This window comes from Epargyreus clarus, unplaced genomic scaffold (genome assembly GCF_041222505.1).
Source record: "Epargyreus clarus isolate Ecla_fem2 unplaced genomic scaffold, WU_Ecla_fem_2.2 ptg000007l, whole genome shotgun sequence".
NCBI lineage: Eukaryota > Metazoa > Arthropoda > Insecta > Lepidoptera > Hesperiidae > Epargyreus > Epargyreus clarus.
The window spans coordinates 14,974,789-14,995,517 of record NW_027332215.1 but is presented as its reverse complement, the minus strand read 5'-3'; the positions used below and the strand labels follow the sequence as shown (position 1 = coordinate 14,995,517).

Genomic DNA, 20,729 nt, shown 5'->3' with positions numbered 1-20,729 from the left:
ATTTTTTAATATGTTCTAAGTATTTTAATTTTTAAAAAGAAATTTTCGATTATTTATCTGTGGATTTTAAATCCCAAAACGGCGACAGTGCTGCCTCAAATGTCATGTGACGTCACTACATCGAAACCTGTCGATCACATCGAAACCTGAAGTATGTGTAACGTCGAAGTTTATTTCTATATTTTCAATGTGTTGACGTCACGCTACGAAATGACACTTGACCGCCTGTTTTGGCGTAACGTTCCGTTTACCGTAATAAAAATATGTTTTTTATTAATAAATAGCCCTTTTTCGAAAAAATGATCAATGAAAGGCATATATAATACGTATATGAATTCATTAAAACAGTTTCCCAAAAAGTGTCAAGTAGCCAATTCTCGTGTCACAATGTTAGTTACCGTACTCCTCGAAACGGCTTTACCGATTTTCACCAAATTTTATATGCATAATCAGTAGGTCTGAGAATCGGCTACTATCTATTTTTCATACCCCTAAGTGATAAGGGTTGTTCACCCTTAACATTTTTTTAATTATATGGCAACACAACGTTTGCCGGGTCAGTTAATGTACTTATAATGTATGTGGTTTATAATTTAATTTAATTTTGCTATTTTATATTAGTATATAGTATAGTATTATATAGTATTTTTAAAATATACAGGTATCGCTGAGTAGCCAATTGTTTCAGATTGTTTCAAACGCCAATGCAAACAGTCCGGACCGATTGCTTTACTTGTCCTCTAAAGCACGGAAACGTGCATAAAATTTAGGCAATAACGATCACCCATCGGATTGGTGATTGCACACGACGTTGCCTAACTTTGTACATCTGAGGCTACGCGCTTCAAGTTTACGTTAAAATGTGCATTCATTTGTTTAAACATACAATTTTTGTGGCAGGGTATGCAGCGGCAACGTGTGGTTTTCCGGGTGCACCAGCGCACTCCGAAGTGGTCTTCTCCGACGAGAAATTATCCGAAGGCACCGTGGTCACGTACTACTGCGAGAGGGGCTTCGAGCTGCTCGGACCTTCGAGACGCATCTGCGGTCACAACGGACGTTGGGTGCCAGACGGAATACCTTTCTGCGGTAAGTAGGATCGTTAATATCGATGCCAACATCGTCATATTTATCCTTTTTGAGCCATGCTGGGCATTGGTCTCCTTTGAAAGAGGGAAGGGTTTAAACAATAGTCCATCATACTTGCCCAGAACGATTTGATAGACTTAACATATATTTTCATCATTATATTACAGAACTTTTTTATAAAACCCTCAGGCAAGGTTTCTTCACGATATTTTCTTTTACCATTAAGGCATTTGCTAATTGGTTTATACATTCGTTTATTCTATAAATCATGAGAGCGTGACAATTAAGTAATATTAATTGTTAAGACATTCAATAAGAATTAAATTTTAAATTATATTATTCAAGTATTGACAGTGTAATTAAGTTGACGTTTAATGTTTATTTAAAAATCGAATACATGTTACATAAGTATATTATTTATTATGAAAACCTATTATGCTATATGAATATTCGTAATTTTGCCATTCGTAGCTTGTCTTAAACATACACGTGAATTAACGTGCTACAAAGGTGTAAAGTAAGTTTTACTAAAAGTTGTAACTAACAAAGAATTACAAAGTTCTCTATACCATACATTCAACTCATACACTTTTTCAAGCCGTGCGCGTGCTGAAAATAATTGCAGTACACCGTTATATAGGTAGATAATGAACGAACAATAAGAGAAACATAATGATTTAGTAAAATTCTTCGTTGTTTTATTATTATTAATTATAATTATTTCTAATCATCGTTCATAAATACCCTAATGAGATCTTAAATTTATTTAAGTATTTAAAAAAAAATCTTTAAGTTACTTGATTTGCAATCCTATCAGTGTAATCATTCAATTCACACACTTTTTCAATCCATGCGTGTGCAGAAAATATTACCATACACCGTTATACCAAGGCATTACCTTATGATAAGTGATAAATAAAAGGGGCATTAATAATGATTTAGTACAATACTTCGTTATAATTATTGTTATTAACTATAATAATTTCTTATTGTTGATCATAAATACACTAATGAAATCTTAAATTAATTTATTTGTCTTCACGAAAATGTTCGCATTAATAAAATAAGCTTAAAGTAACTTGATTTGTAATCCTATCACTGTAATCATAGCGGTCATTTGTCTCGAGATTCAAGCGTAGATAAATTTTATATTCAATACGTGTATGAGTAAGTTGTACTGTCATGTTGACCCACAGACCCCTTAACCACGAGCTCCATAATCTACAAGCCAAGCAAGGACTTTTCCATTTTAATCTCAATGAATACGAAAACACCGGATTTCTCTTTGAATGTGTCATCTAGGTTTATTTCAAGCCCAGCATTAGCAGTATTATAATTGTAATGGATATTTTTTATTAGAATATTATAGTGATATCGTGTTAACGTATTGCAACGGTAGCTGCTATTAAAATATGTACGAGCTTTTGTAATTTTTTCGCAAAATCATTTTATATAGAATATAAATAACTTTCTTACAAAAATATCATGTAAATATTAAAAATTAAAATTATTATAATGATTTACAATAAATATATTGTAAATCATGTATACTTAATATATTGGTTTGCGAATGAATGGACGAAATTATTGTCAGTGTGCATGAGATAATGTGAGCGAGTTGTATGGCTAAGTTATCTTTAATTTAATGTAATTGGTTTTGTACCATATAAAATCTAATATATAAAATTCTTGTGTCACAGTTTTCGTTGGCATACTCCTCCGAAACGGCTTGACCGATTTTGATGAAATTTTTTGTGCTTATCCGGTATCTATGAGAATCGGCCAACATCTATTTTTCATCCCCCTAAGTGATAAGGGTTGTTCACCCTTAAGATTTTTTTATCTATATGGCAATACAACGTTTGCTGGGTCAGCTAGTAAAATAAATAAATTCATTAAACGTAAAAGTGTATACTAATAACTCAGCATATTTTACTTGTCTATTAAAATCTATCGTCATTATATTCAAATGGTACATCATAACAATGAATAAAACGCTAAGTCGTATCAATCAATCGCAGTCACGGTCGTTGGCACGATGGTTCCTATAAATTTGATTTATGCCCTACTTAATCGCGAGCACAAAGCCACCTGTACTGGCCACCTGCTACAACGTGATATTGTAATAACAGAATAATTAAATAATAGTACAGGCGATACAGCGCTCGACAATAAGTACCGTTACTTCCACGCGGGCGCGTGTCACGAGCGACTAGCGACGTAGATAGCGTATTTAGCGTCGGAATTGTAGCAGATTCACTTTAGATTTTATAGGAGATGTTTAGGACATCGGAACTATGCCTTGGTATAAGCGATGTAACACAATTCAAATAGGAGATCCTTTTTTCTTTCCTCGTCTTTCAGTGACTTTATTCCGGACTGGTACGATCCAGACCGGTATTCTTGACCATATTTTTTATGTATTACAGGCATTAGTCGCTTCTAGCGTCTTTCGACTAGAGGTCCACTAAATGGAATTTTGAAGATCAGAGGCGCAGCGCATAGTTGGTACAGTTAAAAATTTTCCAACGTACTGCCGTGCTGCCATGCTGTTAAAAATCAGTTACAATAAATGTATATAATTGTAAACATTGAACTATTATTAAATTTTAAATTACGTAATTGTCGTTTACTAAAGGGAATTATATCATCAATGATGTGTGTAGATAATCGGATACGCTTCATGTATACTGAACGGTTCGTTAAATTTAATCAAGCGATATATCACAGTCATAAGGCGCATATTCCTTTATTTGAAAATGAGATATAAAATAAATCGGGTTAAGGGTTTAGTAAAGTGCCCTAAGTTCGTAAGTACATAGAAGTACAATTATGAAAATTTTCGTTAAACAAAAGTTTTGATGTTGATAAATCATAAATAACGAATAATTAATTAGAAAATATTAGTTTGACAGAACCATAGGTGTCTTCGTTTTGTTTTACTAAAGTGTACCGATTCCAGCAAGTCATAACAATACATCGTTATTGGTTTCCCAAGAAGAACTTCTCGGAACCAAGGGGCACCGATTGCATGTGCCCTTCGAAAATATCTCTTTGATGTAGGTATTTTAGAAATAATTTAATAATCGCAGTTTCGTGAGCTCTTAACTTGAATTGCATTATTTATTTTTAAATTTTAGAACAATAACAATAAAGTGACATATCAATAAAGGATAATCAAGCTGTATTCATGCACAACCGCTATTCACACATTTACGCTGCTTCAAAGCTTTATGTCACGAGAATTACAGTACTCTTCAACGTTGAGTCATCAGCTGTGACATTGAGATCTGAATTAATAGAAAACGACGCAATAGCAAGAAAGGGCATAAGTCTAAGCACAACTTTCCGCGCGGAGAGAGCCGTGGGAGTGATCTACAATGAGTCTTCCGCTTTTTCGACTCCATTCACGACTCATGTGAAGTGATTTCTCGACGAAGAAAGTAAAAGTGGGTCAGCAGAAGCGACGTTTTCGTGCAGTTGCCGCGACGTGCGAGACGCGGTTATGATGCCTCTCGTAATACCGGCCAGTGAATGAACATACTTTTATCATCTCGTAAAAGGATTCCTGATGGATTATTAAATTCCGTGTACCAAATTAGCCCTTCAATGGATTAAAACACATTATGTATCTTTTAGATTGTTTAACAAATGTTATTTCAATTTCTGAAACAATATTTACAAGCTATGCCTGCCACTTCGCTCGCCTAGATTGAAATAATAACGTCATTTATATGTATAATGGCATCTATCAAGCTCATAGAAAATATCGGTAAACTGAAATTCTCCGCTCTGCATACACGTCTGCCATAGAAGAAAAATATTTTGTTGACTATGAAGTGAAACAACTTTTAAATAGCGTAGATCGAATTGAATGAAATAAATACTAAATGTTAAATCAAGATATGAACTACAAATATATTGTATCAATTGAATTCAATTTAGTAGTTTTGGTATGATGCAATTTCGAACATAAAGACAATCAGGCAAAAATTATAATAAAGTACTTATTCTCAATTTTCCAAACTACTTTATTGCAAATATATCCGATGTACAGAAACGCGAAACGTAGGTACATTCTTATCATTATATGGGTATAGAATAGATAGATATAGATGTGGAAAATTATTAAACAAATAAACAATATCGTGTTAAGATGAGATGATCGTGATGAGATGATCGGATTCATACACAAAACCACAACATTGAGTAATTATAAAATATTTATTTTCGGTAGAGCGATAAAAATCAAGTATTCTAAGTGGCATCTAAAATTCTTGATACGCACTTAACGTTAAAGGATGTTACGGAGATAGTGTTCGGAGCGTGTATTATAATGTTTGTAATCGGAAGCGAGATGATATCAAGAGTCGATGACACTGCGAGGGCGCGGCGTCACCGCACCGGTACCGGCAAGTGGCACACTTACGACGCGGCCGTTAAGCGCAGGGCTGCCAATGATATAAAAAAAAACTATAGATAAGTTACATGCCTACTTAATAACTCAAAAAGAGAACGAAACGCGAGCGCATTGACAGTACACGTGCATTTTTTTCATTTTACTCACATTTTACTACATATACACATATATTCTTTAAGGGACAGAGCTATTGGAATAATATGGTAAGAAAGACAAGTACTGTGTTTGACATTCCTACGTAAACATTGATGTAAATTTTACGTCTTTATCACTTTAGTTGTAGAAGGAATATGTTGTCTCTTTCTTGTCCGTTATATAATCATGGCGGACCAAACACTAAAAATAAACAAAATATAATTATTTCTCGCCATTTACACTTGTGATATAGGATTTCTTGAAGCTTGTTTTTTTGCGCATAAATGTATAAATGCCCTCGCATTTTGAGGCTTATAAACTAAAATAAATACGTTTAGTATGTACAGTGACAATACGTATCAATTATTACGCCGCGCGAGAGCGACTAAGTCAAGACACTACAATTATAGCTTAATTATGTTTCAAGTTTTGCCTGTTAGTAACGTATCTTCAGTTATTATATCATTGAGGGCTGGTACACGATTCTAATGGTACCGTTCCGACATTTCAAAGACAAAACTTACTGAGCGATATTGCGTAAACATTAGAGGAGATTGACTTAAAGTTGAAAGTAAATAAAATACGCTCATCAAATCGTTGCAATGAAATACTGGTATAAAAATCACGGTCGATGTTTTTAAGATTTCGAAAACAGACTATAAATATTATTATACATTTGCTTCTCTAACTCGCTCCTTTAAATAAAATGTAAAAACACGAGTTTGCCACAATTAAGTATATCATAATGCTTTAATTTGTTTAAATTAATAATGACATTTTATAGATATTAGGATGTCTATGTATTAACCCACTAAAGGTAATTAAATTGATATGTATAGTAGGATGTAATGTACTTTTACATTGTACAGTGTACAAATAGATTTCGATGCAAACACGGATACTCGCTCTACATATCGAAGCTCTACATTACAAGAATATGTAAAGTAGCAGCCCTACCGCTAGAGGGCGCAAGCCGACCGGATTGTTTACTACAAACGGTTCACGTCAATGAGCTTTAGCTACACACCAAGTAACCAAATAGAGTCCAAGTGGCCAATAGTTGGCCAGTGACAGTCGGACTCGCACACGGAGGGTCCCGTAACACCGAAATATTTATTATATTTTATTTTTAAGTAATTGTATTTGTAATTGTTGTTGTATTAGGGTCAATAGATAAAGCTAAAATCGTCCCCCATTTATTTTCAAGCTATTTTAATTTTTAGTATTTGTTGTTATAGCGATATACGTACTCTGTGAATTTTAAGTGTCGATCTATTACTGCCTGTGGTAAGCACTTGGCCAATTATTTTGACTGATATGCCAAAAAAACTTATTGCCAAAAAGTAAATCATCAAATTTGGATTAAGAGTCTACTTAATTACTCCGCTTTGATTTGTCACTTCTCGTTTTGTTTTCTTGCTTTAAGTAACTTGCTCTTTACGTTAGCTTTCGACGACACACTATTCTATTGTCTCGCCTTTATTCCAATGGTAATGTAGCCGCTACTAGATATACAAAGTTAATAAAATAACTACAATTTGTCAGTACATTCAATTTATACGAATACCTATTATGCCTTAGTTAGTTATTTTTGTAAAGCAATTACTTATTTTAGTTGTGTTGTTTACTACTTTTCTACAAACCATATTAAATATCGGTCTTCAATACGTGAAGAATTCCGCTGTGTATGTGTCCTCGTAACTGCTCGTAATACAAATTATACTAATACTAATTATACTCGCAATACAATAGAAAAACACGAATAGGGTTATCCATTTTGGATATTTTTTAACTAAACCTAAAGTTTTTGAAGCTTTTTGTATGTTTTATGTAAAAAGTTTGTTATAATCTTAATTTAAATTTTATCCTACAAACGAAGTCGTAGTTTTAATTAATACGATAGTCAGACTTATTATATTTTTATAATTGTATACATAGAGGTACGTATTATGATAAATAGTTAGTTATAGTTTTCTGTAACAAAATCAGTTAAAAATTCCTTCATAAGAAGTAACGCCGGAATAAAATAAAAAATAATAAGGCAATTTTGGTCGCGAACGTTTTCCGGCGGTTCCGCTCCGGCGCGCGTACTTTCCATCTCGATCATATTCGGCAGCTTTTATCTTTGTCCTACTGCCATACATCTTTCGTAACGCATTTGACATCACATTATTTATTTTCATATGAAAAAAGTTCCGCGTCGAAATTATACCAATTGCTTAAAATATGCTATATATTGTTGAAAACAATTGAAATGAAATTAATTTTGTAGAATTTCAATCGATTACGCTCATATTTGAACAATATTCGCGTCGTTTTTGATAAACTACTAAAATGTTATAGGCACCTACCTACTTACCTATAATTCGTGCCTACGTGGTTCTTATTTTAGCAACTTTCTCGGTAACTTCGAAGCTCGGGCAATGTTTATATTGTAATAAGTCATTTATACAAAGAAAATATATTACGTTAAATCACTTAGAAATCTTAATAACTTTTTAATTTATTTGTGTAAATTCTATGCATAATTTGTAAATCTACCCAAACTCCGTCGACTAACCCGAATACATTATAAATATAAAAAATGGCCACATTCATAACGGTTCTCGCCACACGCCCTAGTGTAGCAGTTCTAGTGATGCGACCGATAATAATATGTCGATAATTGCATGCAAATTTAGACGCCGCGGCCAGCAAGCTAACGGCACGAGACCAGTCGGTATAATGAATGATTCTTAGATTTTTTTCTCCATTCTTGTATGTTAACATGATTCAAGTTCTCTTATTCGGTGTCATGTAAATTCTTAAGATATTTAATTCAATGAAAATGAAGGCATATTTTTTGTATTAGGTGAGCAGTATTTTTTTCACCTTACTGGCCAAAACCTATAGTGGATTTGATAATCGCTACATTGGTCTCGATTAGCATTTTGTGTTGAAATTACTTTCAGCTTTTGATGATATAGCTTAAAGATAATTATAGTATCCAAGCCCTTGTCCCTGTAGTTCCGGGACCAGAATAGGGATACGGTATCCTCTGCCTGTAGTAAGTGGCGACAAAAAGGGCGCTTTCGGGGTTGCGGAGGGCAAGAGTGGAAGCTTAAACCACCCGGCCAGAGACCCCGGGAAGGACGGTGGTATGTGTGGTAGCATACCGTCGTGCACACCAGATAGTGTGGCGAGCGTCAAGCTCACCTGGGCGGAGCCCGACGGGCCACCGAGCTAAGAGGACTCCGGTTGCGTTCCGTTGGATATCTCGGAGTCCTCTACGCAGCGCCGAGGACGGCCACCAGGGGAGGCTCGTTAACAAAAAAATATATATATATCCAAGCCGATAGATATTCCATTAATAATAAATTGATATTAGAAAACCGGCCACGAAGCAAAAACCTATTTTAAAGAAACAGAAAATTATACTAATCGACTTAATTATACTAATATTTTGATTAGTAGTAGTTGACAATCTTATTTTTTTGACACATTGTACTAATTAATAACGATTTCATACTATTTTTTTTGGATCGGCGAAATGCGCCCGTCAACTGATTTCCCTTGTAAGATTGGTACGATTTAACAGTTTGTAAACTACGGGTTACGATGAAACGTGCGGTTTAAAATAATTATTAAGTAAATAATTATTAAGTAATAATAATTAAGTAGCTGACATGGCATATAAATATTTTAGTATTATATTTTTAAAATTGAATAAAATTGTACATGCTAACCATAGACTTAGAATTTTTTCGCTACGCTAAAAACCAACAAAGTATGAGAAAGACATATGTCAACTCATATATATTCACTAGAGAGAAAGAGATGCCAAGAAAAGTGACGGCGTGTCAATTTCTCTTCGAATAAGCGGTCTTAAGCTCCCCCGACTACGGCGCGTTTTATTATTTTACCAAAAATAAAATAGTATTAATATATTGCTGAGTTTTTGTTACAAGGGTGTCTTGCTCTATTGTCAAGTGTACCGTTACAAGGAAAAATAATCCACGGAAGTATACGTTTCACAGGTAAATGCGATTTTTCTATCCCAGGTTTTTAAGCAATATTTGGTCAAATTTCATATTAATTGGTTTCATACATAGTTGTTACAATTTTATATTCATTTATCTATTATATAAAAATAAGTCGGGTTTTCCTTCCTGACGATATAACTCCAGAACGCACGAACCGATTTCCACGGTTTAGCATTCGTTGGAAAGGTCTTGGGCTCCGTGAGGTTTATAGCAAAAAAAATCAGGAAAAAATTTCAAGAGAAAAGCAGGAAAACAGGGAAATAATTTTTCACATACAGCGCCATCTCTGATACATAGCATGTACTACAACGGCGCCAGTACGTGGTGTGTGAGTATCCCTCACGAAAATAAGTACGTTTCATTTTAAGTAGATGGCGCCGGTGCGTGATACATTGTTTGACAGCTACTCATTGCACTTTTCTCAGTTTATTTCATGTGACATTTATTATTATGCGCACGTTCTTTCAAACGCTAAGAGTTCAATTGGAAACCATCAAATCAATCACGCATATTGTGCAAATTTTTATTCAACTTCAACAGCAGGCATTTGTCCTTAAGGTGGTAAGTTGTACTGTGTAAATTATGTGGATCGTGCATTTGAGGTTAAATTCACCAGTCTGTCCATAGTCAAAAATGCCGAGAGGACGACGTGAAAACATCGGCCGCCGCCCAAGACATGCAAGCCTGCAACAAGTGTATTTACAGAACTTAAGCGAAGAAAAAGAAAATACCCGATTGAGACAACGCGTGAGCACAAGAAGATCATTGGCATCATACAATCGCTTGGCATTCCAATATGATCCCACTGCGAACTACAGTGATGATGACAATTTAGATATTGGACCAATGACGACTGTATGCCGATATTGCAATGCATTGAAGTTCAAAGGAGAAACGGCTGGATTGTGCTGCGCAAGTGGAAAAGTCAAACTGGATCCATTACTTGCACCACCACAGCCACTGAAACCATTGTTCGATGGAACTGATCCCGATTCCAACCATTTTCTTCAACGCATCCCTGAATACAATAACTGCTTTCGCATGACTGCCTTTGGAGCTAATGTCATTCGAGAAGTCGGCTTCATGCCGACTTGCAAGGTAAAAGATACAACACACACAAGCAATGACTCACACCAATCAATCACATCAACACAATCAATTGCAACACATAACAACTACACATACACCACACACTACACCATCACACGATCAGAAGTCACACCGTATTCTTCAAAAATAAATTAATTAATTATTCTATCTGAATTGTTTGCCATCACAGATACAAGGACAAATATACCATTTGCATGGTTCGATGGTGCCAACACCAGATGAACCGCATCAATTTATGCAAATATATTTCATTTCGTCGATGGTGGATCAGCTGAATGTGCGGTGCAATATATAGGGAACACAACAGTTAAAGAGACGAATTATTGAACAGTTGCAAGCATTTTTTCACGCTAATAACGCTGTGGTTAATATGTTCAAAACAGCATTGGAACGAATGCCATAGGATACGCACAAATTTGTCATAAGAGCGGATCGTACCCCAACAGGTGAACATGTGCGAAGATTCAATGCACCCATCGTTGATGATGTTGCTGCAATTATTGTTGGCGATCCAACTACATCACGAGACATTGTCGTTCAGCGAAGAAGCAATATCATGCATCGTGTAAACGAGACACATCGTTTGTACGATGTGTTACAATATCCAATCATTTATTGGCAAGGGCAAATAAAATTCAACTAAATTACACTTCATTTTTGTAATCGAAATGAATTAATTACTGTTGTGAAATAAAATACTTTTTTTCCTTTTCAAATATAAAACAAAAAAAATATTTTTTCTTCATCTTTTAATTCCCAAACGAAATATTACAAAAAACGAGGCCATCTGGTGGCGAAACGGACTTCGCCGGCTTTGCTAGTCTTGTTATAAATACATATATTTCATAGATGAAAAGTTACCAAAATATATACAAGAATTAAATTATTTATTTACGCTAGGGCTTGACAAAATGGTCATATTATATCGATAATGCGTCAATAATATAATAAAGATCATTTCATGCGTTACAAAAGTAGTATAAAAAATAAACTTTGTTGACGTATTGTAACGGAATTTACATATTCTGAATTTTATGTTATTATAACTCGAATAATATTTATTGTATCACCTATATCTTTTCAAGGATACCAAGTCGATCAATTGTGGTACGTGAAAAGTGGATAAGAATAAAAAATCGGCCTGAATGGACTCCTATTAAATCATCGGTAATATGTAACAAACATTTTGAGGAAAAATAGCTTATACCAAGGAAGTCGTCGTATTAATTTGTGTAATAATTTGGATACGAAAGCTACGTTGCCACGGCAGGCTCATCAAATTAATACTGGATGTCAATCGATAAAAAGTATGAAGGTAACAACACTATTACGCACACATACACATATCAATTTTGGTAATGCGTTTAAACTGACATTGTGTATCTTTGACATCCTATATCTATGATGCTAACTATCTTACTTATGGTAAAACTTGTTAGCGGCGTAGCTGATTCCACAATGTGATCGTAAAGATGGAGCGTCGGCGTTTCATACGTATTGAACATAATAACTAGCTAATAAAATACGGAGCAATCTCAACATCTCAGCGTTTATCGGGGGGTAGTTAAACGTGGCGCGACCGCGACCGCGCCGCCCACTTAGCGCGTTGTCGCGGCGGCTCGCATCTGGAGCGGAAACAACGCGACATCTCGTTACGAGGATTTATTTCACTCACCGTGAATATTTTTATGTATCCACACACCTTTCCCCCCAAGCAAAGCCTCGCAGTGTGAAAGCCTAGTGGTTAAGACACCCGGCCTCTAGATCGGGGGATCCGAAATTCAAATCTCAGACACGCCTCTTATTTTTCAATGTTATGTGCGTATTAGAAATTAACTATCACTTGTTTAAACGGTGAAGGAAAACATCGTGAGAAAACCTGCATAACTGAGAAATCTTAAAAAAAAGTTTTCAAAGGTGTGTGAAGTCTACTAATTCCATAGATATAGGATAATATATCTATGACTAATTCTTACTTGGTCAGTGCGATGGACCTGTGCCCAGCAGTCGGACATAAATGGATGATGAAAACCTGGCACATGATTACATATTTTCATACGGAATCTCTAAATATTATCTGACAGCCTTCGCCAGCTGTCGTTGACGACTGCTGACGACATTTCCGGCGCTTGTCAGCGACCGTCGACATCTGACGCCGACCGTCGCTGCCCGTCGTTAATGACTTTAAAGGCGGTAGAACCCTTTGTGGTTCGACTCCGGCGGCACCACCGCCACACCTATTTCTACCTAATAACAGCAGTGTTAGGCGCTGCTGTGTTCCGGTTTGAAGGGTGTGGTAAGGGAGACAGACTTTTCCGAGGCGTTCCAGCTTAGTCCTCAGGGGTAGCGGCGCATCTGTGGCCGACCTCGGGTAGAAATATCTAATCCTATCTGGGGTTGGTTACAGATGTACATGGGCGGCAGTAGCCACTTACCATCAGGTGCACTGCATGCTCGTCTGCTACTCTTATATTATAAAAAAAAATGACTGCTAACAACAGCCGGAAACAGTCAGCTCGAGCAGTCGCTCGTGTATTATCTTACTGCCGCACATATATTACTTCCCTAACTTCAAGTAGACACTCAGTCATTTAACTAATTTCGTCGTTACGACTAATTTCCTCCAATCCAATGGAGTCTTAAATTACGCTTATCGTACTGAACTAAAAGAACATGAACATTATCACTTGAAAACTTTGGAGTTATTCCAATGTTACCGGACACAATGTTATCCTTGAGTAGAATATCGTAGTCGCACCTAAATATGTTTACTATGATAAATATTCATTTCAATTATTTTAATTTAAATAACAGTTAATGTTTAAAGTAACTTCTAAAGCCCAAGCTTATTGATTGGTGAGATTTAAAAGTTTAAAAAGCGGCGGCAGTCTCGACATAGATAGCGATCGCTTAGCGAATTCGGTTGATAAGTCTTACGGATCGTAATTTAACGATTTTTGGTAGTCTCGAGTCTCGACTACGAAAACTACCGACTGTCATCGCAATCATATCGAATTCATTTGTCAACTTTACGTTTTTCGAAAAACATTTATCGTGTAAATTGGACAGCCCGATAAGTGTTAGTTACGATCGTTAAGGTATTTAAACTACAATTATTTCCAAAAAATGACATTTTTAACTTAGGCATGTTTAGCTTATAACATTTTTGAGCTTGAGCATCGTCGCAAAAAGGTAAAGCGGCGACGTATCATGAGAAATCGACGTAATGAACAAAATTTGGATGAACATGAGTTTCTGAGGCTATCATGTTCTTTTGGTTTACAATAAAGCATATTTGTACTGTATTCATTAATTCATTTATAATATGTTAGGTGCTGATGGGTACCCTTTAGAGTCTTAGGTGATGACACCCATAAAAAAATCAACATATTTTCTTGAGCGTAATAAATGTTTATTCTCAAAATATAGACACATTAAAAAAACATTATTGTTTTTCTTCTTAACCTTCTTATTTTTGAGACATTCCCATTTTATTCAATGCCTCTGCCAAAAGCATTGTAGCTTCTGCTTGCACCTTATCTGCTTGAGCGTACGTACATTTTGGAGGGCTCCGCCTGTGGATAGTTGACAAACTTTAGGTAATCACATACAAAATTTTAACTATATTAAAAGATTAATATGATAAAAAGTATAATACTTTCTACTTACTTTTTGGAATTCGACGTAGGTGTCATTTGCGAACATACCCCGGCCGTTGCAACACACTGTTGCCGTCAGCATCACCCATTTAACTTAACAATATAACAATACTAAAAGACTCCAAAACTCTGAACCACTTTTTTGTTGACGTATAATCAATTTACAATGTTGACATTGTCTCCATAAGCTTTCAAACAGATTCAAATAGCAGACGTCAAATTGGCTAGTGTTGCAGTAATATACATTATAATGTCCACTGATTTTATTACAATTCTCGATATATTAAAACTATATCACTAAAATGAAATAGATTTATAAAAACATATTTACTAAGAATATTTCACATACTTTTTTAGTAATTGCCAAAATGAAATAATTATTTTTATTAAATTAACTTCACCAATTCTGCCTTACATTTTTTAAGGTGCAACATTTCTTGAAATATATTGTCACTGTTATGAATACGGATTTCGCTATCGTACCGACGTCTCAAGTACCGACTTTGCGTAGTCGAGACTTGCATTTGTCGTAAGGGTTCGTACACAAAACTGCGATGCGACGTCGCATCGCAAAAATCTGCGAGCTCTCTCGACGCATCGCAAGAACTTGCGAATTGATTCGCATCGCAGTGGTTGTTGTTGTTGGTCACCCTGAGAGACGCTACGCCGCACGATATCGCATCGCAGCAATTCGCATCGCAATTTTCTGCGTTGCGAATTCGCATCGCGTCGCATCGCAGTTTTGTGTTCGAGCCCTAAAGCAGATTTCTGCAAGCAATATTTTTCGTTAAGATTTAGCGATCGATAGTTAACGTCAGATTTGTTACAAATGTCGAGATTGCCGCCCCAGGTTTATCGAATAAAATATAGCAACACTCAAATTTTAAAAGTAAAAAGAATGAATTCATGTACAAAAATGACAGTGACAGCGTATATTTTGAGATTGACAAATTCAAACTCGACAGTTTTCAAGAGTTCAAAATAATCAAATGTCTAAACTCGATACTAGCGGTTTATGTTTGTATTTGAAATACATAAAATTTTAAACCAACTGGAAGGAAAATGAACCAAAAACGAACTCGCTCAATTAACTGGGATGAAGAAGAATGGGTAATTCGTATCGATAGTTATTTCGTGGACCTTATTTGTTAATGTCGTGATCTTTATGAAAAATTTATTTATTCTTTCAGCAATTATTTCGTTCTGTGCTAAAAGAATATGCGGAAATAATAGAAAATAAGGGAAGCATGAGAAGAAGTCCTCAAAAGGTGTCTTTTTATCAACTTGAATGCAAATTAATATAAAAAATATATATTACTATGACAAATGTCATGTCAATTATCATTGATCTACGCTTATTCCATCCTTATTATAGGTAGTGACACGGACTAACTTTTAGGACAAGATTAAACTCGGAATAGCTTACTCCCTCCCTACAAAGTGTTTATTAATACTGAATTTAGATAAACTTTCATAACTACTAGTTTTAAAGTTACGCTTGATCTAATCCACATTTAGTAAGGCCGATAGTGTATAGGGTCCAAAGGTGTATGGTATTCTGGCGGCAGTAGTCTCCCACGAAACGAAACGAAATCGGTAGAGTTGCCCACTAAAAATGACACATATTCAATTTTGGCGACCTGCCGTCGACCTGATGAGCTCTTTTTCGCCGATTTTCTTTCCTCTATTTGGTTTGGTAACTATTGAGATATCAATAAAAATGAAAAAAGTACGATTCGGGTGCATCCTAATTGCATTTATTTATAAACCAATGTGCATGATTTTCTCTAAATCATAAAACCACAGCAGAACGGTGGTCGGCAACTTTTTAAGTAACACGACTGCGTCTTGTAAGCAGAGGGTCGCGGACAACAAGCGGCCCGCGGGTAGCGGGTTGCCGACCGCTGGACTATAGAATATTAGCTTTCAGACATTTGATGATGAAATATTTCTTAATATGCATACCTACGTATATTTTGAAATTCCTCTAAGGAAATTATAATAAGTTTCGGTTATTGAAATTTTAGATATTTAGTGTCTATTCATACGTGGCACAACTACACCACAACGTCACTATGTGGACGCAAATTTCCTAATATGAAAATGCGTAATTTTATGTACATGTACAACATTTTAACAATAATCAAAGATGTATATCTTTATATATGAATTTCTTATGTGCGTGTGTATGTCACTGAACTCCTCCTAAACGACTGGACTGATTTTGATGAAATTTGTTGTGTGTGTTCAAGGGGACATGAGAATGATTTAGATTCACAATTTAGTCCGTGAGAAAAGGTTTTTCAATTAATTTTTAATTCAACAACTACTTATGATTTTGGAATGTTTCACATTGGATTCGATAGGCTTCGCTACCATCGCAGTTTCAAATATTCTATCTATTTTTCAAACCCGTAAGTGATAAGGGTTGTTCACCCTTAACATATTTTTTATATGGCAACACAACGTTTGCCGGGTCAGCTAGTATAATATAAAAAATGTAATAAATGGTAATAAATTGTGAATTATAATAGGTACTACATAGCATATAAGTAATCTGTTACGAACACACATTATATGGGTCTTTAGTTGCCTGAAATAAAGGAATTTTATTATTATTATTATTATTATAGGACATAAAATAATATGGGGATTTTTATTAGTGCCAAAGGGGTCACAATATAGTTTTGACTTGAGAATATTTGTCTCTCTGTTTGAGTGCTTGTTGTCACTCATTTTATTTGTTTAATAAAGATTTTTCATTGCTCAATATCAACACACAGATGAAACATTTTGATCTATAAACATACAATACTTAAAATAATATTATTTTAATCATACATTGAAATTTCATACCATGACCTCTTTAAAGTAAGATTATTTTTATAATATTACAATATGCAGTTTTGTATTACGTCGGTCGAATTCATTCGTTCTTTTTTGCAGGAAATGTAACTTTTTAAGCAAAATATGTCAATTTCAGTTGGTTTTATACAATGGATAAGCGAAAATTGAATATAAGTTTAAATTTGTTGAACTGCGTATGTCGTGGTGCGAAAGAGATGACACTAGTTTCTATGTTTCGTTTCCTCTTGGACAAGGAATAGACAAATTACTCATAATTTTACATCACTCGGCAGGAATAAAACAAAACTTTTTTTAAGGAGATCGTGGTACGAAACAAAATAATGTTGATGCAATATTGAAGTAAATCTTTCCTGGACTATGATGGTTTTTAAAAGCTGGTGGTAGACCCCAGGTTATTTATCTATATAACGTAGGCAAGCACTGTAAAGATTTCACCTATCATAGAATAACATACGGAACGTACAGAACATACAGAACGTTTTGGTTAGAAATAAAATTCATGTGTTTGATCGTATTTTGGAATTTACCCCTAACGAGCTAAACTGAGGGTTGGTGAAAGTGTTATTATTATTTCATTTTATAATTTACACGTACGAAGTCGCGCCCGCGGGCAATTGCCATTTCTATATAGATATTTTTTTATAATATAGGAGTAGCAGACAAGCACGCAGTCCACCTGATGGTAAGTGGCTACTGCCGCCCATGGACATCCGGAATCAACCCCAGATACGATAAGATATTCCTATCTAAGATCGGTTAAAGTTGCGCCGCTACCCCTGAGGTCTAAGTTGGAACGCCTCAGAAAAGTATGTCTCCCTTACCACATCCTTCAAACCAAAACACAGCAGCGCTAGCTGTCACCGCTGTTATGAGGCAGAAGGTGTGGCGGTGGTGCCGCCGGAGTCGAACCACAAAGGGTTCTACCACTTTCAAATATTTCTAAGACTCTGGTTTTTTACGCCAGCGTCTTCCCAAAAATATAAAAGAATTGGAATGGAACTATGTTCAACTCTTTCTCAACTCGCCGTCCTTTATATACCAGCTCCGTCGTAACCTTATCACCGCGTTTCAGAGGACTGATCGCGCCCTCTGTGCGTTTGTAATAAAACGAAAGCGACACCAGCGACATTGAAGGACATATATCATAGTTTAATGATCTAGTAGATGTCGTTAGAAGCTACGCTACGGAAGCGCTTTATGCTAGGGCGGCGTTCTTGTCACGTTGTGGGCTAATTTCAAAAACTCGTTAATTGAAAATAATATTAAGTGCAGTTAATCGCTTCTTAGTATTTATGATGCTCCATTTCCTTTCCCATTTCCATTGATTTCTATAATAAAATATTCAACCTTTATATTTGATTTAACACAAACCAATGAACCAATCAACACGGATAATTGTTAACTATAAACTTTGGCTTTGTCACTTAATGAGATCTTGCAATAAACTGATGTTATAGTGATAAACAATAGCGAGGAATTACCAATAGGCAAGATGCATCTGGCGTTTCGGCAAACTATGACTCTCCTCCAAAGTTCCTAGTTTATGTCCATAAATAGATTTATTATTTGGTTTGCATTATAATATGGCTTAACTCAGCTTTTCAGATTCATATATCCAGACTACCTATGAAGCGCTCTCACCGGTCTCACCCTATAATTGAAATTCAGTAGGGCTGTACAATTTAACCGGCCAAGCCGGCTAAAAAAGTTAGCTAAATTAATTAGCTAGCTAACCGATAGGCTTAGCTAATTTAACCGGTTAACTTAATTAGCTCAGCTAATTAGCTAACGGCTAACCGGCTAATTTTTTTTCAGCTATTCACTGATTCCTTTTCTATAGAAAGGTTCAAAAAATAATATTAAGGCTCTTTTTTTTTGTTTAAAGAAACGATAGTCGCGAAATTTACTTATTTAATATTTTATCAATAATTTAAATAATTATGTTTACTAAAAATAATTATGTGAGTATAAATAATAGTTTTTAGAAAATAATATAATTGAAAATGATAGTCTTTGATAAATACTACAGCAAATTATTACCATAAAATTTGTTTTAATACAAGATTTAAATTGCGCGCGTTTTTTTATTTTTTTTTAATGGTGACGTTAATTTGTACAGTAGTTTGTTTTTTAGCCGATGTTTTTTGGTGCGCTGTTATAATTTTCTAGTAGTTATCATATGTGATATTCCAAAGCCGGCGATGCATTGGCGACTCCTCTGGTGTTGCAAATGTCCATAGGCGACGGTGACTGCTTTCCATCAGGTAGCCCGTCTGCCTTATCGTTAGGTTAAATATAAAAAAAAAAAAAAAAAAATGTGACACAAATTTCATATTTTTGATATTTCTCATACAATTGAAGATATATATCTCATACAACTGAAAATCACAATTCAACATAATAATTTAAATTATTGATAAAATATTAAATAAGTAAATTTCGCGACTATCGTTTCTTTAAACAAAAAAAAAGAGCCTTAATATTATTTTTTGAACCTTTCTATAGAAAAGGAATCAGTGAATAGCTGAAAAAAAAATTAGCCGGTTAGCCGGTTAGCCGTTAGCTAATTAGCTGAGCTAATTAAGTTAACCGGTTAAATTAGCTAAGCCTATCGGTTAGCTAGCTAATTAATTTAGCTAACTTTTTTAGCCGGCTTGGCCGGTTAAATTGTACAGCCCTAAAATTCAGACGTAATCGGAAGATTACTGTAGAAATTGAATACGGTTTCAGTGACAAAGTTATCTTCTTAATAAATTTTAAATTAAATAAATACCTCGTTAATTACTTTAAAATTACGAAACATGACAATAATATAAAAATGTAATGGTTCATGAAGCTATAAGTATATCCTCGCTAAGTATATCCTCGACTTGACTCCTAAAGATTTACAGATGGAATATTAATACATATTTAGTTTTCCCATGAGAAATAAATAAAACTTAAGTACATAGCATGTGCATTGTGCATAGCTTACTTATATTATTTACGACGTGATCCTGTGACAAAATATATTTAGCGCTAACTTCATAACTGTGTACTAAACCAACATTTATAATAAATATTTTTTACATTGTAGTGACATAGAAGTCGGTTATAAATTTTGTTAACAAAATTTTTAGAAGGAACATATCAAAAAATACGAAGTAATAAGACTTCAAAAAAGAAAAATCTAAGAAGGGAAAGTAAAAAGGCACTATGCTGAAAAAAGTAAAACCTAAAATAGGAAAATAAAAAACAATAGTAAAAAGTAGACTAAAGAAAAAATATGGCAATGCAAACTATAAATGCTCCCGGGAGGAATCGAACCACCGACCTCTCAGTCCATAACCAAGTGCGCCTACCAATGCGCCACAGGAGCTTCACAACTGTGGTCGAATTAAGCATACTTTATATGCCGCTATTGTAACTACGATTTAACTTTATTAT

General features: G+C 34.9%; 1 protein-coding gene across 2 annotated transcripts in view; it reads left to right on the top strand.

Moving 5' to 3' along the window:
- The window catches only part of LOC140743504 (CUB and sushi domain-containing protein 3), a 51,156-nt gene that overhangs the window by 10,743 nt on the left and 19,684 nt on the right, over positions 1-20,729 (top strand). For both annotated transcript variants that reach the window (XM_073074825.1, XM_073074824.1), the window contains exon 2: positions 901-1,089. In XM_073074825.1, coding sequence (XP_072930926.1) covers positions 901-1,089 — 189 coding nt within the window. The remainder of the gene's footprint in view (positions 1-900; positions 1,090-20,729) is intronic.